Raw genomic sequence first — 22,007 nt, 5'->3', positions numbered from 1 at the left:
TTGGCAGCGTGTGATGCTGTTATGGGGATCAACCAGATTTGTTTTTTTATTAGGATCCCAATTTGATGTTACCAGTGCAACAGCGACACTTCCTAGGGTCCATAAAAAAACCAATAATACAATTTCATATGATAATGTAAATCAAAAGTTAGTGAAAGTAATATTACTAGTGCTGTAATGCGTTAACGCAAATTTGTTTTTAGGCCACGAGTCTCCCCTTTACAGACATGCCCATGTTATGATGATCACATGCAGTTTGGGGCAAGTCATAGTCCAGTCAGCACACTGACACACTGACAGCTGTTGTTGTCTGTTGGGCTTGAGTTTGCCATGTTATGATTTGAGCATATTTTTTTATGTTAAATGTAGTACCTGTGAGGGTTTCTGGACAATATTTGTCATTGTTTTGTGTTGTAAATTGATTTCCAATAATAAATATATACATACATTTGCATAAAGCAAGTATATTTGCCCACTCCCATGTTGAGAAGAGTATTAAATTCTTGACACATCTCCCTTTAAGGTACATTTTGAGCAGATAAAAAATGTAAGATTCATTTTTTATTAATCGTGATTATGGACAATCATACGATTAATCGCAATTAAATATTTGAATCGATTGACAGCCCTAAACATTACATATACATGCATATGCACATAGGCTATTGAATACATTTCACTGCATATAAAACTTAGGTATAGCCTAAATAAAAAAAACTCTGACTTTTTGCAGCACCAGTTTTTTATTACATGTTGTATTTTGCGCTTCTTTTTTTAATTCCATTTTCAGTGCTTATTTCCCACAGAGCAACGGACAGAGGTCCCTTATTCCCTCTCTCATTATAAAATGTGTTCACCGTTGGCACTCATGCTTCTATCTTCAAACTCGGCTCATTTTGAGTGAACTTGTGTCTAAACAATCAGCTCTCTTTCTTCTCTGTATTGTTCAAATTTGGGTTCGCTTAGTGTCACGAAAAGTAAAGTAGGCTATCAAAGCACCACTGGCAGAAACAGAGGCCATCCAGAGCAGACTGGCAGCTGAACTGAACATCAGTTCAAGCCGTGACGCGGATCTTTTCCACTCCGGTCCGAAGCTCAAGGCTCACACACACCTCTCTCCTCTCTCCTCTCGCTACTCCTCCTGGCTTCACCTCCGGGCAACACGGACTTTCATGGAACATCGTCCCTTCCCTCTTCATGGACTTTAACTGCGAGTAATCACCCCTAAGGTAGCAAACGCACAAGACGCGTCTCGTCAGTGCGCCCTCTCCACTTTCTGCAACTGCAGCCAATATCTTTACGAACTGGAACTTGTCTGCGCTGCGTCAGAGGAGAGCGAACTTAACGCAGGTGGAGGTTTAATCCAACAGAAGGAGAAGTTAAATGAGGATTTGTTTTTTGGGACGACAACAACAACCTTGCACTCATTTGGACTGCTGGATCTGGATCACCGTGGCTGGTTTGTGGCTGATGGGCAGCCCAGCTCCTCTAGTACTCGGCTATACAAATAAAATACCAACATGTTGACTTCGACAAATAAACGTTTTCTACAAATAACCTGTTTATTATATTAGAGAATTTTCTTCTTTCGTATATTTTTTTCGCTGCTGAATATTCCGGCAACAAGGCGACCAACCAACTGGACCAGGTGCGCGTCAAACCAGCGCAGAGAAGAGAAGCGAAGAGAAGCGAAGGGAGTTGTAACAAAGAAGGCTGAAATTGTATCACGACAGAATACACTATTAACATTCAAGGTACTTCTTTTTTTCTGGAGGAAAATATAACAAAAGCAGCAAGTTTGTCCGGGGTAAGCAGAGAGGAGATGACTGCCAACAGCGTCCTCCTGCTCTTCATTCTCTCTCTCACAAGTGAGTTCTTCCATATTCTTTATACATTTGACTAAAGTATTGATGTGTGTTGTATTTAAGGGTACAGTAATGGCGTTTTCTGCGCTGTGACTAAGACATCATGCAAAAATCTGTCAAAAAGATGATTACAAATGAACAGTCTCTCTCTCTCTCTCTCTCTCTCTCTCCCTCCCCCTCCACACACGCACACACACACACACAGAGAGAGAGAGAGGAAGTTGAGTTAATTCGGTCTAAGTGAGCTGCAGAAGAGATAACTCACCCATAGATGAATACATGTAGTGTCCTGTGTGATCATGCACAGTTCACATTAACCCTATTTGTGCTCAAAGATTATAAGTCTTTGTCATATATACTGTATATTTGTATTCTGGGGGTTCCCTTTGCAGAGGGTGGTTTAGTTTATTTATTGACTAGACTGAGGGCGTTTTATGTTTTAATAATTTATTTATTTATTGTGTTGAGTTGAATGTGCTACCTATTTTGTGCCTTTTCTACCTTTTTTCTTTTCTTAAAGCTGACTGTGTGAACTGCTCAGAATTCCAATGTACTTATATACTCATTAGGTGCAAATGGCAAATACAATTCTTGAATCTTGAATCTTTAGGTAATATAATAAGGAAAAATGCCACAACGTTTGTTCTGATTGGTCAACATTTTTGACATTTAGAATGGACATACTTTGAGCAAGTATATCTAACAGTACAACTTTGACATTTGTTTTATATCATGTGAAAAATCACATTTTATTAACAGTCAAAATTAGGATTTTTGAAAAATAAGGAAAAATGCCAACATTGTGTTTATTAAATGTTTTCCATATGACTTTTTTTACATTGCCTATGTGTGCATATCATTGATATTCAACTTGTTATGAGTTCATAGATAACAAATACTTGATGGTGCTCCTTGTAGTTTCTGAGATACAGTCATTTTCTTATCATACTATACAGTATCTAGTCTTTGGGCACATTTGACTACTGTTTTTTCCTAAAATATAATGGAGTCTATTCCAATAACAGTAGCGTCATGAACCCAAAGACTAAATATAGTATGATAAGAAAAACTCACTTTTCAACCAAACGGTATGAACATTTCTTCATATTTGTGCTTAGGCAAGCCCAGAAAACACACTAAAAATGTCAGTTGTGGGCACAAATGGGTTAAAGGTGGCATTAATTGGATATTGACTTTTAATCAAATTCTGAGCAATATTCCACATGTCTTTGCTGTCAGTGGTTCATTAAATCTTTCTGTGAGAAATCTTCAAGCAGGTAGACTGAATGAATTGCTGCATTTTTTGGCATGTATACGTCATTACTCGTTAAATTTTTACAGCACTAACTGCTGTAATATGTGTCACTTTAAATAAACAGGTGGGGCTTCAGTGTAGCCTACTGGAAATATTCCTTTATACAAGCAGTGCTAACCTCCTTCTCTATAGCGCTACCAAAGAGACATCTTGTCATTGTCTATCAGTGTAGCTAGTGTGGGCCATTCTTAGACAATTTGTCTCTAGGTAGCATAAAAGGCAGTGACCTTGTCTTTCTCTTTTTTTTTTCATTCAATTATTCATTTGACCATTTATATCTCTGTGTGATGGTTAAATGCTATTTCAGTTGCGTTGCAGTTGCCCTTATATAAACATAAAGAAATGTAAGAAAAATAGAAATAAAGGAGTATGTAACATATATAATACTACAACATTGTACATTATGCTATAGTATAAACACAACATATGTAAAGAAATATAAATAAGTAATACAATTATAAATAAGAAATGAGAATATAAGAAATATGAAATACGTACAAATATTTGCATTAACACGTGCAATATATAACAAATAACCACACTGCAAAAAAAGTAAATACAAAATCCTTAGATGCTAGATGCTATTTAAACTCCTCTCCACATGCCAGGAATATCATTGTGGTGGAAAACCACTAAATCACATTCTTTTATTGAAGTGACATTACATTGACTTCATTTCTTAACAGAAACAGCCACATTTGAACGTGCCAAAGGATATCACAGTCAACATGAAATAACCCATCGTGACATGACCTCAGTGTCCTTGAAAGTAGGCACATCACTGAGTGTAGCTTAGCCGCACCCTGTGCTTATTGTTGTTGTTGTTTTTTATCATATTATTCCTGTAAATGGTATAACAACATACACCGTTTTCAATAATTGTTCATGTTGCCTTGGAAAGCATTGTAGAAATGATCTTATTCAACCTGTCTTACCTATATTTGTATTAATCTGTGACATCTGATTTACATTGTTGTTTATACTAAAGAAAGAGACACAGACTCAGAGGACCCCTGTGTATCCCAAAAGAGGAGGTTGTGGTATTTCTTTGACAACAAAGTTTTTTGATCAAAAGCAGCAACTTTTGCCTCACAGACGGGGTCTAAAAACTGTGTGTAGTATTTTTAAAATTCTTGTAAGTAAAAGCAGATGGGCTCTGAATAATTTACAGAAGGCTATTTTATACCAACCGCCAAGAAAGCACCATCTCCTGTCTTTTATGCAGAACACTTTGATGTCTCCACCACTGTCCTTGAAGAATAGCTTCCTTTTAGTAACCTGACCTTGATTCAGGTTTTCTTCTATGGAGTTTTAACTTCTGCATCTTTTTCTGTATTAGCTCGTAAACTCGGCTTTAGATTTAGCTCGTAGGCTGGACTTATGTTTCCATAGGACAAAATTAACGAGACGGGAAAAAAAATCTGAGCCATCAATGGTCGTATCTGCTCTACAAAAACAAGTGGACTCTAACAAAGATCAGGTATGACAGGCAACATAATCAGGCATTATTCTGTAAAATCCATCAAGGCAAAGATACCCTGAAATCTAGGTTTGAATTATTTAAACGATGTAATACACCAAGTAGGCACATAGCACTTTGCTGTGTCTTCCGCCATGTTGTTGTAAGTGTTTGTATTTCCCTGAAGGCCTGAAGACTTGACCAGGCCTTGTGCTAGGCAATGATGTTTGGCACCATTCCGTAGTCACAACATCTGTGTTTTAACCGAAGCTATCATGAAATATATAGAGATTAAAAAACACATCAGTCCCAATATAATAAACAATTCCATCAATTTTATATATCGAAGTCTGTTTACAGGTCTTGGGAAGGTCTATTAACCCTTTTGTGGCTCCAGAGGGAGCTGTGTGAAATCTGATAAATTGCAAGATGTGTCACTTGAGTTCAGCGTCGGTCGGGTCCGAAGACTGCAAGTTTGAAACAAGACTTGTTCAAAACCGAGTATATGTTTGGACCGTGTACGGTCAGTCTGTGAATTTGTGTCTAAATTGTTACACAAATAGTCAGTGGTCATGTCTATAATGTTAAATCCAGCGGTACATGTCCACCAGGTCCGGCGAGGACACTAGGGGACGCGCTGCTCCACTTAACTGGCCATTCAAGCGGTGACGTACCGTATCGTTGAATGCACCTGATTGGTCGCTGGTTTTCTGCTTGCCGTTTCAAACAGGAAACAACTTGGAGGCCTGCTCGTAAACCTTCTGTAATTCCGTCTAAATAATCCACCAAAATCTACTTCTGAAAACATTTTAAGTGAGAAATAGGCCATGCCACTGTTGAATCTCATTTCATTTTAGAACTAGATCACCTAGTTTGACAGCTTGGTCCAAGTTTCGTGAGACGGATGCGTCACGCTGGACAGGCTCATTTGCATAAAGGACTGTTTCCCGCCTTTTCATTTTGAAAGAGTAACAGCCAACAGGAAAATCGAACACTCGGCTGACCAATCGTGTAACTTCATCACTCAGTCAAACACTCATTCATTCACTCAGTCACTCATTGACAGATTTTTGCGTTTGTAGGTCTAGCCCTCTGCGGTTTATGACTGAACTGACCTGCAGGTGGTCAAGTTGCATTGTGATTAAGAAGAATGCATGGAATAAAAGAGATAGTAAAAGCGATGTCTCTGGTTCTGCTGCATCAACTTTGATACTTTTTTTTACTGTCCGTCGTGAGTTGGATAATATTATAGGAGTGCAATGCTCAATTGGTTGAATACTCGTAAAAGTAATAGCTATTACCTCAGCTGGAATTACTCATGCATACATTAAAAAAGTATGTGGTCCAATAAATCTCAAAAAGTTAGCTGGGACCAGCTGCCAGGCGACATGCAGACTCCAGGAATTTACTGCTCCTGGCCAAGAAATAGTCATATTATCCCCCAAAACCAGCAAATTTTCATTTATACTAATAAGTTAAACAAACAAGATACTGTATATCGTGGTAATCTGTTAGCGTTAGAGGTATGGTAGGTGGATTTTGTTACCTTCAGATAGAGCCAGGCTAACTGTTCTTCTGTTTCCAGTCTTTATGCTAAGCTAAGCTGCTGTTGGGTCCTGCTACATATTTACCATACAGACAGTATTTATCTTCTCATCTAACGCTCAGCAATGAAGCAAATAAGCGTATTTCTCAAAATGTCGAGCACTTCCTTTTAAGCAACTACAACAAACTTTCATTTTGTGTTGATTTTGGCGACCCTTGTGGACAAAGGCGGTAGTGTTTCCATGAGCACCACCGCCTCATGTCGTAAAGATCTTGATCTGGCTAGCGCTTGCAATTGATTTAGAAGCGAGTGAAAGAAAGATGCAACTTATTTTTAATACCATGTTTCTTTTTTAAACAGCTGTAGGATGCAAGCGATGAGGTAGTGTATCTATTTGTGGCTATGTAAGATTGATAACTGTAATATGACGATGGTGAAACAAAGTAAACTTTGTTTTAGCCACCAGCATATATTGATGTACAACCACGTCTCATATATAAGATATGAAGGGATAAGAGGAGGAAGAAGGCCAGTTCAGGTTTGGTTTTGAATCCTTTCAAGTCCAGCAATTCACTCCATCTGTTGTATGACTGACCAAGGTTGACTCTTGTTTTCGCCCATGCTTTATCACTATCTCTTTTAGCTTTTTTTTGTTCAATTCTTTTCTTTTTCTTTTGCCAGCCTCAGTATCAGCCATAACCACAAAATATAAAGTCAAAGGGCCGGCAGCAAAACATATTTTAGCCACCTAAAAGAAAGGCTCACCTAAAAAAATTCCATATCGGTTTAAGTGTACACTATATTTAGAATATTGTCACTTGTTTACCTTGCCGTCAGACAGCCCTTTCTGACCTGGAACTGAAGGTGTTACATCGATCTATGCTCTCCCCAAAGCCACAAGACTCCATTGAAAAAAATCTGTATTTTTAACCTCATAGAACATGGGGGTTGCTAAACAAACAAACTAACTGATCGAGGCAGCGGTAGACCAACAACTCCTATGTCCTGTGAGGTAAGATTACTGTTTTTTTCAATGGAGTCTGGTTGCTTTGGCGAGAGCATAGAAAACGGCTAAATATCGCCTCTTTTTGGCCGCATAATGTTTGCATTCTGTGTCAAAGTATTCATGACAAAAACAACAGTTGAAAAAAATATATTGATGTGCGAATTACACAAATAGACTACTGAGGTTCTTACTTTATGGCAAGTCATTTATTCTCTGAAGTTAAATTTAACTGTAAAGTGAAGTTCCATTAAGTTCTAATAGATTCCCTTGCCTCTCTTGCTTTCAAGTAGCTGAAAACTCTGGTGTTCACAGTGACATGGAAACTTGAAGCAGCAGGGTGCTGTTGTAAAAAGGAGAACACCCATGCTCATTCAGCCTTCCCTTCATGTAATCTTACAAAAACAGACAATTCATGTGGCACAGAGGGGGTGAAGCATTCCAGATATTAAATGCTCTCTGCACTGTTGTCAGTTTGTTTGACAATATAGACATAATGGCTGTGGAAGAGTGGGTAAAAAAACATTGTGCTTCTGACTTATTCATACGATCACTTTTACGTAACCAATAATTTAGGGCTGAGGAAACACAAAGCTTCAGGGTTCCTCTCACAGGGACGGATGCATGACTGGATTTTTGTTTGTTCTTTTGCTCTAAAACCCTGCAGTAAAGTGTGAGATGTGCGTCTTGCAGTCTCACACACTCACATTTTAAAGAGAACACGTTAATGCCCTTTGGTAAATTTACTTTATTTACAGCCAACTTGTTTATTGTTCATCATTCATGGTGGCACTGGACTGAAGACATACTGTGATAGAGAGGACATCACGCTAGGAACTGCAACACACATGTACACATTTTGTTTGACATACTTTGTCATAAATGTGACATTTTTGTATTAAATGTTACAATGAAAGGGAAACATGCTCCCCTAAACAAATACAGAGCAGTAAAGGTACATGAAAGTGTACCTGTATTGCTGATTTGAAATGGTTTTAAAGCACTTCAAAAATAAAATGTTTTCCTGGTGTGTAGGCAGCAGGGCAGAGAATGCAGAAGAGCGGCTGGTGAACTACCTGTTGGGTCCAGAGCGCTACAACAAACTGATCAGACCAGCTGTCAACAAGAGCCAACAGGTCACCATCTCCATACAGGTGTCTCTGTCACAGCTCATCAGTGTAGTAAGTATGTTTAAATACAAAAATGTAAAAGAAAGATACTGTTTTCTGTATACCTGATAAATGACTTGACCCCATACTTCTACACAAAGATGCTCAACATTTGAATTGTATTTGATTTTAACTGGTAACATGCTAAGTCACTTTGTATTTAAGCAGTTTTCAAGAATATTTTAAGAAGTATTTAATAATTGTGAAGCCGTAAGAGAAGGGGTTATCTTCCTAAACTGGAGCTAAACTGCGTCAGAGTCATAGACTGTATATAAGAAGTGGACGTAGTCACCGTGACGTCACCCATTGGTTTGTGGACTGCTGTTTTGGAGCCTCGAGTTCGGCGTTTTGGTCGTCGCCATCTTGGTATTTGGCTGTCGCCCTCTTGGTTTTTTGCAACCAGAAGTGACACGAGAGGGCGGAGCTAAGTACAACCATGCGCTGAATTAGACATTTTTAGGTGACCAAAAAGGTTCTAATTACCTTTTATCAACTGAAAACACACTGTGAAAGGGTTAAAGTTTTTAAGACAAAAAAATGGACAACTCCCAGACTGGACAATGCCGTGGTAGCAACCTGTCAATCAGAAGGTAGCCACGCCCTAAAGCATCCCCTGCTTTATGGTCTATTTGACTCTAAATGGGACCATAATTTACTAAATGAACATCATGCTGTATTGAAGAAGACTTGAAACTAGCGATTGAGACCATAAACTCATGTTTACAATGTTTACTGAGGTAATAAATCAAGTGAGAAGTAGGGTCATTTTCTGATAGACTTCTATACTGTCAGACTTCTTTTTGCAACCAGAGGAGTCGCCCCCTGCTGGCTATTAGACAGAATGTAAGTTTAAGGCACTAAGGTATTGGCTTCACCTCTCAAACCTGGAGGTAGCCAACTGCTTGTAACATGTAGTAACGTTTTATACTTAAAAATGTAGTGTCATGGTCCTCATTAAAGGTGCTCCATACGATATCCAGAACATTAATATAGCATCAAACAACTATTTGCTATGTAAAGATATAGAGGAATAATGTCTACCTAAGCAGAGAATGAAATCGCTCTCCCTCTGTATGGGTTGTAATCCAAGCTTCTCCTTGCTTCGTTTACATAGCCGGGACAGCCATGGATGCTTTTAGTGCATGTTCGTGCATGTGAGCGCGTCCCACTGGCTAGCTCATGGCTGCCGCTCTGCACTGCTCTCATACGATGGTTACAACTGATAACGCCATCCTGACAGACGGTACCGTGGTGGGAGCGTAGCACCCACCCTCCGGTTTCCCCCCCACGTTAACACTGTTAGCTCTGTCAGCAGGTAGTCACTGGACCAATCATGCATATTTAACATCTGTAATTAATGTAAATTTGACAATTTATAATGTGTTCTAATCTCTGAACGTTTGACCGCACATATTTACTCAGGGTGTACACTGAAACTTATGCTTGATAAAATACATTTCAGCTCTGTATGAAGTCTACCTTTGTGACATTTGTGAAGGTGTTGGAAGGGATGCTATTTTGCTTGTGTGTTTATGCTATTGCGTCCACTCCCTTAAGGTCTGCTTTGATATTTGGATTTGACATTTAGTGTGTTGTGCTAAACCCACTGCCAGTAGACAGCATTATAATAATTCAACCATTTATAAGTAAGGTGAAATGTTATGGAAATAATACTCGTTGTATGACAAGCTGACTATTGTTTTCTTATAGAATGAGAGGGAACAGATAATGACGACCAACTTGTGGCTGTTTCAGGTACAGTACAGTATTTCTAACTGCCCAGTGCACGTACAGTGTTAAATACAGTATGTGTTTGTCAGTAAGGGAGTTTATAAACTCTCTCTCTATGCAGGAGTGGAATGATTACAGGCTGAGATGGGACCCAGAGAAGTACGAAGGCATTAAGAAACTACGAATACCATCCAAACACATCTGGCTTCCTGATATAGTGCTCTACAACAAGTAAGTATGTGCATGTCATCCCACCAAAGAGAAGACCAATTTGTCCATATTTGATTTAGGTTCAGCCTTTCAAAAACAACAGTTTCACCGTTACTCTCCCGCACGCACCTGTAACGGGGCGGTTTAGCAGCAATCCAACAGCACCATAAATTACATTTATATAAATATACTGTAGATAATAATGAAGGCAGTGGGAGATGAGGACAGACCAGTGTGTATGGCAGCTGACAGTACGAGACCCAACAAATTAAGAAGACCTTTAGAAACATTACATCCCAGTCACGTCAATAAACAAAGTACTATATATATATATATATATATATAGCAACACAGTCTCACGGCAGTTCATGAAATAGTCACGAAATTTTATCGATTTGATTCTTGTACATAGACACAAATTTCCCTATTTTTTTCATGACGCTCAGAATGACTTTCAACAACATAGTTTTTGTGCGTTTTCCTACAAATGTCCAGCAACACGTGACTCACTTAAATAAAACGACTTGGTTAGGTTTAGGAATAGATTGATTTGCTTAGGCATCAAACTACTTATTTAGGTTTAGGAAAAAATCGAGTTTTGGGTTAAAATAACTCCAGTTGTGCTGTAACTTAAGTACGGACGTTACGTGACAAATAAATCAACTTTGACTTGTGGATTCACACGGGACACAAACACCAGTCTCCTGTATGAGCGTCCTGTGTTTTTTCCATCCACCCTGAACTCCTCCCTACTCGGCGTTCGCCGCTCTCTATATTGCCCGGTTCACGATTACAAGTCATCACGAAAAAAATAATTTAAATTCATGTCTATGTACACAAGTCAATACATTAAGTTTCGTGACTATTTCATGAACTGCTGTGCGACTGGGCTGTATATAATTAATGTCATCTGAAGAAATAGATTATTATTTTACTACTTTTTTTTATTCCTCCAAAGGGGGGAATGACAGGAAAAGTTTGAGAACCACTGGTGTAATGAAAGAATGCAACTACATGTACAGCCTGTTTGTATGTGTGTGTGGATATTAGCGGATTACAGTATGGAATTAATGGAGTTACAATGATCATTTTACAGTAATAAGAGGTTTTCCAACAGGGTGTTACAAGCAGAAAATCTGATGCTAAAATAAGCAGGTTTTTCTATGGGGATTTTGTAATTAAAATGTTATGCATTTGCTCTCTTCCAAGCCCTGTTTTTTGCTGAGGTGAAGGGGATTAGTGAGTGCTTAATCAATGTCTGCTTTTAATATGACTTCAGACAATCATGGGAGAGAGTTTGGGTTTGTCTGATTATTATCATTACAGTGAAGGGAAAAAAAAAATCTACAGTGCTTCCTCAAAAGTTAGCTGCCTTCAAATATGTCTTAATTGCAATCCATCTTCTTTCTAATGTTCCATCTCACCCACAACCTCTCACAGTGCTGATGGCGTGTACGAGGTTTCCTTCTATTGCAATGCTGTGGTCTCCAACACAGGAGACATCTTCTGGCTTCCCCCGGCCATCTACAAGTCGGCCTGCGCCATCGAGGTGCAGAACTTCCCCTTCGACCAACAGAACTGCACCCTCAAGTTCCGCTCCTGGACCTACGACTACACAGAAGTGGATCTAATCCTCACGAGCGACTTTGCCAGCCGTGACGACTTCACGCCAAGCGGAGAGTGGGACATCGTCTCGCTCCCGGCGCGCAAAAACGAAGACCCCCATGACATCACCTACCTGGATATCACCTATGATTTTGTGATCAAGAGGAAGCCGCTGTTTTACACCATTAACCTGATCATCCCGTGTGTGCTGATCACGTCGCTGGCCATCCTGGTGTTCTACCTGCCGTCAGATTGCGGGGAGAAGATGACGCTGTGTATCTCAGTGCTGCTGGCACTCACTGTGTTCCTGCTGCTGATATCAAAGATAGTGCCACCCACCTCTCTCGCAGTGCCACTCATAGGTCAGTCATATTTATGTGTGTCTATGTGCATCTGTATGTAGTTAGGGGTGTGAACCATTACCTACAGATGAGGCGACTGTGGCTCAGAGGTAGATCAGGTCATCCAGCAATCGAAAGGTCGGTGGAAGTATCCTTGACTCATAGGTCATTCATATTTATGTCCCGAAGGCTGTGCCGTCGGGGTGTGAATGAGTATTTAGATTTGATCCTGATGGAAATGGCAGCCTTTGCCATCAGTGTATGAATGGGTGTGCGAATGGGTGAATGCCGACATGTAGTGTAAAGCGCTTTGAGTGGTCGAAAGACTAGAAAAGCGCTATATAAGTGCAAGGCCATTTACCATTTACTATTACAGATGAGTCATGTCAGATGAGAATTAAATCAATTGGAAAAACCTCCAAACAAATGTAAAATATCTCAAGATCTCAGCTATGCTCCAATACAATTTTAGTAAGTAACTTTTTGATTTCTTTATCGAAGACACTGTTTAAGATGTTAAGACCAGAACCAAACATAATAAACATATCCTTCAGTGAGATTTTGCTTAAAGAAATCAATATTGTTAAGCTATTATCAGTGGTGATTTTGACTGCTTTTTGGGGTGCTTAATCACCCCTAAATAACGTTCCAAAGTTAGGCAAAATTTGGTGGGGGGAAAACTGGCATGGTCAATTTCAAAGGGGTCCCTTGATCTCTGACCTCAAGATATGTGAATGAAAATGGGTTCAATCTCATCTTTTCTCTCTTTAAGGTAAATACTTGATGTTCACCATGGTGCTGGTCACTTTCGCCACTGTGACCTCGGTCTGCGTCCTCAATGTGCATCACCGCTCCCCATCCACCCACCACATGCCCGACTGGGTCAAACGCTTCTTCTTAGTCCGCCTCCCCACCTTCCTCTTCATGAGGCGTCCAGGCTCTTCCAATGTCCATGATAAACTCCGCAGGAAGTACGCCAACCGGGGTACCGTCGGGAAAAATAATTCCCAGAGCGGCACCGGCAAGAGGCAGTATTCCAACATCGGACTCGGTGGGGTCCGAACAGATGCCGACTCTTTCTACGTGAACGAAGACTTGGCACGCAAGTTTTGCTGGAAGGTGGACGATATCCCAGATGGGGGCGGCGGGTTTTCAGACTTACGGAAGCCTTTGGCTGTTCAGTGGGATGCAGATGTGGAGGAGGCAGTGGATGGAGTGAGATACATCGCTGAACACATGAAGACAGAAGACTACGATGAACGGGTGAGGAGATAAAGCCATGGTTAAAGGAATAAATAAGTGATGATGAGCAGGAAGAGATAGGATCAAAGGATGAAAGAAAGGGAAGACAGAATATATTATTGAGAAGAATGAGGGAAGAAAAGAACTTTAAAAACGGATTATGGAGATGGATGATGACAAAGATGCAACAGGGAGGAATAAGGAGATTTGCACAAGAAATTAAGAGGTTATCAGGGCCAGATAAGACACGAAACACGCCATGTCTTAAATCATTCAGTGTTTGCTTTTGTTCTTCTGTGACATGTTCCCAACCTGTCAACCATCGAATTCTTTCTGAAAATATCAGATAACCTCAAAAAGCCCTCATACAAACACAAACTGACTGACTAACCCCAGATTTGTGGCTTTGGGCTTCTAAACTTCCACCAAACTCCCACACTTAATAAATATTACAAACAAGATTTGCAGTTTTAATTGCTCATGGCGAATTCTTCATTAAAGCTGCCTCTCTTCCTTTCGACTGCAGTGCAGTTAAAATTATACCCTGATATGCATTTGGTGTCCTAGAAGCTTCATAGACACAGCAGTAGTTAATAAAACACTGCTTCTGATCACTAATGCTAAGCTAAAAGAGTTAGCTCCTTGTTTTGGTTAAAAACGCAGTCACCGGCTGACTTTATGGTCTCCAGCTGACTTGTATTAAAACGAGAACCCAATAACAGTGGTCTTAAATGTGCACTTGATGGCTACATATGATATTGTTCTAAAAGATTGAGGTTAAAGCTAGATGTCCCAGGCAATAAGAAGCAATGGAAATAAAATAGCAGCATTGTTCTTACATTGCAGTGGTTAGTCTTAGAATTATACGTATGATAAGGGAAAATGTAATATCAATAACCCTGTCTGACTGCTTAGCTTACATGGTTGCTCGTATTTTTTTCTTTTAATATTACAAGAGACAATTTCAGAATTACGACTAACCGATGTGTTTAGCAAACATGAGGCTGTCTCATGGTAATGTTGGCTGGGGCTGCTGCAGTTTAAACATTCAGGACAGAGCTTCTAACATTACGTTAAACTCTGACAGCAACCAGAACCGGCTTTCAGACAGTGGGGAAACAACACCTAGTTGATGTTGCTGTAACGGGTCTTTTATATTTTACATCAAACTAAATCCAACTAAAGTTGTTTAGATGAGCGATTCTCGAGAAAGCTTCAAGCCTTGGACCTTGGAAGAAATGCTAGGTTACTACTGTGGGTAGGAAGCTATTTACTGTACAGTTGCTAAGCTATCATTGGATGGTCACAGTTTGGGGGAAGGGTCTAGCAAACGATCAATTGTAAAATAGGTGGATTGTGAGCACACAAACCTTTAGAGACCCCTCACCGAACTCATGTTTTTCTTACCCAATGACTTAATATATGGTGTTTCCCTGAAGGTCTGTTCCTAAACGCACATGGGCCTATAGTTTATAGTCATGATTTGATCTGTGTCAATGACCTGTAATAGTCTAAACTGGTTGGTTTGGTTCCAGATCATTCAAGACTGGAAGTACGTAGCCATGGTGATAGACCGTCTGTTCCTGTGGATCTTCATCCTGGTGTGTGTGGTGGGAACTCTGGGGCTCTTCATGCAGCCGCTGTTCCAGAGCTATAACATACCCAATGCTGATGACACAGAGTGAGTCACATACACACTGAAACACACTTTAATATACATCGCAACACACCTCTTACAGTAAGTTGGCAAAGATTGTCATTTAATTGTCAAAAATGTAAAAAGAAAGATACTGTTTTCTGTATACCTGATAAATGACTTGACCCCATGCTTCTACACAAAGATGCTCAACATTTGTATTGTATTTGATTTTAATTGGTAGCATGCCAAGTCACTTTGTATTTAAGCAGTTTTTAAGAATATTTTAATAAGTATTTAATAATTGTGAAGCCGTAAGAGAAAGCGTTATCTTCCTAAACCGGAGCTAAACTGCGTCAGAGTCATAGACTGTATATAAGAAGTGGACGTAGTCACCGTGACGTCACCCATTGGTTTGTGGACTGCTGTTTTGGAGCCTCGAGTTCGGCGTTTTGGTCATCGCCATCTTAGTATTTGGCCGTCGCCCTCTTGGTTTTTTGAAACCCGAAGTGACACGAGAAGGTGGAGCTAAGTACAACCGAACGCTGAAGTAGACATTTTTAGGCGACCAAAAAGGTTCTAATTACCTTTCATCAACTGAAAACACACTGTGAAAGGGTTAAAGTTTTTAAGACAAAAAAATTGACAACTCTCAGACCGCACAACGCTATGGTAGCAACCTGTCAATCACAAGGTAGCCACGCCCTAAATCATACCCCGCTTTATGGTCTATTTGACTCTAAATGGGACCATAATTTACTAAATGAACATCAATCTGTATTGAAGAAGACTTGAAACTAGAGATTGAGACCATAAACTCATGTTTACAATGTTTACTGAGCTAATAAATCAAGTGAGAAGTAGGGTCATTTTCTCATAGACTTCTATACTATCAGACTTCTTTTTGCAACCAGAGGAGTCGCCCCCTGCTGGCTATTAGAAAGAATGCAAGTTTAAGGCACTTCCACATTGGCTTCACTCAGACCCGCTGGCCACTGGTCAACTCCCAGCAAAGTGGATGAGATAATGGCGGGTTTTCAACCTTTATTGTTGCCTGATTGCTGATGCAGATTAATTGGTCCTTGGTTGTGATACAGTATGGTGGAATCATAAAACATCTTGTCATTTATGATAAATGATTGTTTATGGCAGCCTAAATCAGATGAAAAAGTGTTGATTATTGCTTTGACATTTTACAGTTTGTTTTCACCCTCTAACAATTTGCTGACAATTGCAGGAATTGATAAGAACCAGAATCAATGTGCAAAATCAGAAGTGATAATGTCTAAACTATAGAGTGCTACAGGAATGAGTCCTAAAACCAGGAAATGAGTTCGCATTTTAGCACTTCCGGTTCCCTCGTCTGGAAATCAATGGGTCTTTTCAATGGGTTTTTAGTTAGACGCCTGAAATAAGGTCTGTGGTTAACGCAAGCTGAAGAGATTTTAACGTTTTGTTCTATGACATAAAATACATTAATAAATACCCCACTCGTGAATTTTGAAGGCCTTTATGTGTCTTAAAAAAGGTCGGTTGCTAACAAGTGGCTAAATGAGACTACACGTCATCACGCCGACTCGTCCGCCTTTACAGCCTCGTTGTGTACACTTGCGCTCATGCGACCGTGGTGTAGTTTCTTCATAGCCTAACATTAGCTTTTTACTTCTGGCGGTTCCATTTACACTTCAAGAAATCATAGAAGTGGTTTTCATTTGTGGAGATTATCTTGCTGAACAAAATGTGTATCATAAGCGTGTGTTTGCCACAGAGCTTATTTTCAGCAACAATCCAAAAATCAATGGAAAAATCCAATTGTTTTTTTTGTCGAGGGAACCAGGGCAATGCTAACTTCCTGGTTGACCTACAAAAATACTTCATCCCTGGAGCACTCTATAGCCAACCCTGTAGTAGTTATTTCTGGTCATGCTAACTAAAAAAATCTCTTCAAACATTTCCTGGGTGCTTTTTGCAGAATACAATATATCTTTGTTTCTCTTTCTATTTACTATTTTGTGTTTTTCTTTTCATAGGTATGGAGATTTCTAGGATTTCTGTGACATGAGATAGAAAAACCGACGAATATTGATCTCTCGTTTAACTGTAACTTAGAAGCTGCACAGGTCTGGCTCTGATCGGTCTTTGCTGGTTGGATCTGATACCAGCCTAATCAATGCAGCCAGCTACATTGGTTGCGTTTGCAACAGTGGATCTCAAATAAAAAATCATACTGGGACACTTTTTTTTTTTTTTTAAACTGCATGGCTTCTATTTCTGATGGACTACGCCTCCATCCATGCTCCGCCATCATCACAGGCATGGCAATCTTGATTTACTTTTTATAACTCAAAATCTGTGCAACGTCTAACAAGATGACATTGTCATGGAGCCAAGATGGTGCCTGTGCACAGTTTCTGACACAACATACAAGACAGTTGCGGACTATTCTCCCAAGAACAACCACAAACCACAAAAAATACTTGTAATTTGTTGTCTTTGTTTCATTTTGGACTATCTGTGCTGCGGATGGAACAGTTGGAGCTCTTATGTGAAATGGAGGCACAAAGGTTCATTACACATAACAGCGACTACAAGACCACCAGGTCTTCTCTCCTCAGCAGCACCACTGGTGTGAACAAAAAGAAGAAGAAATTATACCATTTGTTCTTGTTGGAACAGTACAATGGACCATAATTTCTCCTTTTTCAAACCAAGCTTTCTTGTAACAACGCAAGGACAACTTGTCCTATCCACTTTTTCTCTTCATGAAATTATTAATGCATCATCTCTCTTGCTCTGTCCTTTTCCATGTTCTGCTTCAGAGCTTTGTGCCTCATATCCAGCATCCACCTCCCAAGCACTGTTGTAATCCTTAATGCATTGTCTTATTTTGAAGAATGTGTATTCTCTTCTTGCTTTCTCTCTCACATGTTTGGTTAATCTCCCATTTTATCTCTTTTGTGTTCCATATCATATCACACACAGTGTTAAGAATAAATATGACACTGACTGTACTGTATTACATGTTGAATAAAAAGCTCTGTATTTTATGTGTTTGGCCAGTGCTGTTCCCTCAGTCACATGTTCTCCATGGTTTCTTCCTCACATCTTGTCTCTTTATTACTTAAGGCCCTGACACATTGACATTCAGCATGTTGAATCGGTGGCGGAGCTCGTCAGTGAGAGAAATTCATCTGATTGGCTGTTCAGCTTAAGCGAATCAGTGCACGAAAAGAGAAATGGAAGTGAAGAAAGCAAGACAATGAGTAAAGTCAAGAGGACACACACAGAAGGCTCTTGTCATTCTTCATTTTCATCTCATCTCATCATTCTAATACAGATATTTTCACATATACATGGCCAACTGGAATGAAGCTACAGTAAGTGATGAGTGAGAGTGGAGTTTCATGTACGTATCATAACCATATATCCGCCGTCCTCTGTCTTCCGGTTCCCCTTTTTGAATGACGAATACAGACAGAGTTATTTCATCTCACGCAGACGCAGAACGTATGTGGTAGTTGGCTGTCAGCTGTAGTCTTTGCGGTGTGTTCGAATGCAACCTTTTGGCCAAGACAAAGGCGACGTGAGGCGATTCAACGCTCGGCCTTCGTTGTCGCTAGTTCGTTGATGTTGAGTTGGTGTGTCTGGGCCTTTAAAGGACCTGACCCGCCAGGTGATTTGTTACTAGGGCTGTCAAAGTTAACTCGATAATAAGACGTTAGCGCAAATTCGTTTTAACGGCACTAATTTCTTTAATGAATTAACGCAAATTGCGATTTTTAGGCTGTAGCGGGCTCAGTTTTAAAGCTAGAGTGAAGATACTGGTATCATATGAAACTAAAAAAACATATCATACTAGTTTGCCGCGAAGGAGGATATATAACGCTCTGAACTTATGTTAAATTTTGTCGAAGAAAAGCTTGCATGGTCCCTTGACCTCTGATGTCAAGATATGTGGATGAAATGGGTTCTAAAATGTATAAACTAAATATTTCATAGTACACAAACAAATGAAAAAATAACAAATTATAGCGAAATATTTAGTAAACTTTATTAATATTTCATTGTTTAACAGTAAAATAACTATTAACTAAGTTTAATTAATTATTAATTTACCATTTATAAATGATGGTTATTTAAAAGTGTTACCATTATATTTATATAATTTTTTAATACATTAATTTGTCATAGGAAAAAATTGAAAAATTATAATTTTTTTTAATTTAATTTTATATTTTGCACACCCTTTTTGACATAGAGCATCATTTTACAAGCTCAGAATCTTTTAGACCTTGCCCTCATGTTACACCCAAAGGCGAGTCTATGTGCTATATAGCACACAATTCAGCTGTCTGGCCAGACTCACTCTGAGCTGAACACTGACAGCAGGAGCTCTGCACTTGAGGGTAAATATAGTTGAACCACTCTCTCAGTAAGAGAGAGGAGGGGAGAAACTATTAGTGGAAGAGAAATAATTTTATTGCTTTTGTGGACGGGATAACTGACATTGTTAAAAGACTCGGCTGAGTCCTGACAGGACGGGATAAAAGGAGGTGCTCAGTACTCAGAAGGGGGCAGACGGGGTTGGCAGAAAGCAGCACAAGTATTTTTATACTTTTCAAAAGTCGGTATAATGACACTAATGTGTCATGTGCTTTATCTGGATGACCTCAAATACATTTTTAACTTTTTCCCAAGCTTGTTTTCATCATGTGTTGATCAAACAGCATCGGCAGACAAGCAGTTGTGTGTGGTTTGCGCGTGTGTGTGAGGTCTTGTGAAGAATGTATGTGTTGCTTTGAAGTACATCCAGACAGCATGCATTTGTCCTGTTTAAAAATGTATTAACGTTCGTCTGCATTATTGGTGAGTTAAAATGAGCCACAGGAACAATGTATGGATGTGTTTTTGTTTTGTGAGAGTGCGCACACACACACACACACCACACAAAACCCCCTTTTAAGCCTTTCCACTGGTCAGTGGATCTATATCTGAAGTGGAAAGAAGGTTGAATAAACATGCAGGGTCACATCCTGTTAATGGACATTCTGGTTATTATGTGTCTATGTGTGCGTACGAGAAAGCCTCATTCCTCAGTCTGACAGAAGGGGAAATGTGCTCGACAGCACTAATGCGCTTTTCTTCCATTGGAGGCATGTGTGTGTGTGTGTGTGTCCGTGTATTTGCGAGTGCATGTGCCCAAATTTGTGAAGTCCATCTGCCAACGAAAAGGTGATATCAGGTGAAAATAACATCACCCTCCAACTGTCAGCAGCCTCCGAAGACAGAGCACACTGTTACTTTTTATGTACTACTGCTGAATGAACACACACACATAATACACTATGATTTAACTGGCCCAAATCCTTTATCTCAGCAAAAGTGAAGCACTGATTCCTGAAGTCAGCACATCAGCAAAAATACTGTGAGCCTCTGCTGCGGTGGACAGCTATCGACAAAACGCATATTTACTGTGCCCCATCTGGTTTGCGTGTGTGTGTGTGGGTGGCTGATATTTACCAGGTGTCCCACCCTATCAATATGAGGTCGACTGGAGCATAAAGGTGACAGATGTGACGTTAGTGTGTCTGGCAGAAAGGCAGAAGAGGTCAGAGCAGGCCAGCTGTCATACTGTAGTATTACATTGTTTAATGTAATGTTGTTGTGTGCAACTTAGCCAATACATCAGAAACACATTACCAAGCTGGCCCTTGGATTAGCATAGGCTATTTTATTCATGAGTACGACAAAAAAGGTAACAAAATATGCAAGTAAATCTGTAACTACATATTTTTCACAAGAAAATGTGTTAAAATCATATGTGCAATTCATATAAGGAGAACACTGTTGGCTGTAAATGCTTGATTGCCATTCTGTATTGCTGTAAGTCAGAAAACAGTAAGAATTTATGAATGCCTTTAAAACTCACTCGTAAAGAAATGAGGCTTGCAAATCAGTCACTTAAACAATGCAAATCATTATTTAGTATATATTTGTAAAATATGAGCAATAGTTTAACACTGTGATTCCCAACCAGGAGTAATTGTAACCTTACCCCAGCGTGTACCTCTGTGCAAAGATTGTGGAATAGCTCAACAAAGGAAAATGATAGAGGAATTATGATTTGATTAAAAAAATGTATAGAATAAACAGGTTCCTCTATGGCCTCCGGTGCTCCTAATAACATCTGCAAGATTTCAACGTGCCCAAAGGAAAACAACCAATCAGAGCAGAGGATTCTCTAACGCAGCTGTAAATCTAAACAGTACACTGAAATATGATTCTGAAAACATTTGAGGAGAGAAATAAGCATTACAGTAACTGAATCTTGATTCATATTTAATCAGCGCTGCCTAGTTTGACCGTTTGATCAGAGTTTGACTTTCACGGTGATATTTTGCAAATGCCATTAAGAGCACAGGAGGACACAGAGGGTCGTGATTTTTTTTCCACAGATTATCTGTCTCATGCACTACTGTCAGGATATATGACAGTTTTATAAAAATAACTTTGTATTATATTTGCTCAAAGTTACCAACTGCAGCTTTAAGTGTTATGTGCGAAACTAACAACAACAATAAGCTAACTTGAGTCACTGCATTCATTTCTCTTCCTACTGTGACTCTGATTTCTGAATGGTGTCACCGTTTTTCACAGAGCAGCACTTTTCCAGGACACTGCTTTTTAACTGATCTCTCTCCATCACTTCTTCCCCTTGTACACTCGCCCATCTGATCTCTGCTGCAGCATTAATTTAAGTGAACCCAGCTTTTCAGATCAGCAGTTTTTGTCCAACACACACATGTAGGCTACGCACTGAGCCTTTTATCCATTTGTTAAGGTACAGTAGCTGTGGTGACTGGAATGCATTTGCCACTTCGTCAA

The 22,007-nt window shown here is 39.6% G+C and overlaps 1 protein-coding gene across 1 annotated transcript; it reads left to right on the top strand.

Annotated features, from left to right (window-relative positions):
* The first annotated feature begins 1,040 nt into the window (after positions 1 to 1,040).
* On the top strand, positions 1,041 to 18,169 carry chrnb5a (cholinergic receptor, nicotinic, beta 5a). The gene is made up of 8 exons (XM_074628803.1): positions 1,041 to 1,868; positions 8,224 to 8,369; positions 10,068 to 10,112; positions 10,210 to 10,319; positions 11,739 to 12,265; positions 13,017 to 13,507; positions 15,022 to 15,167; positions 17,153 to 18,169. The coding sequence occupies exons 1-8, from the start codon at positions 1,823 to 1,825 to the stop codon at positions 17,166 to 17,168; spliced, it is 1,527 nt and encodes a 508-aa protein (XP_074484904.1). The 5' UTR covers positions 1,041 to 1,822; the 3' UTR covers positions 17,169 to 18,169.
* The last annotated feature ends 3,838 nt before the right edge of the window (positions 18,170 to 22,007 follow it).

The sequence above is a fragment of the Sebastes fasciatus genome, chromosome 3 (genome assembly GCF_043250625.1).
Source record: "Sebastes fasciatus isolate fSebFas1 chromosome 3, fSebFas1.pri, whole genome shotgun sequence".
NCBI lineage: Eukaryota > Metazoa > Chordata > Actinopteri > Perciformes > Sebastidae > Sebastes > Sebastes fasciatus.
The sequence above is the reverse complement of the archived record's forward strand: the minus strand, read 5'-3'. Positions and strand labels throughout refer to the sequence as shown.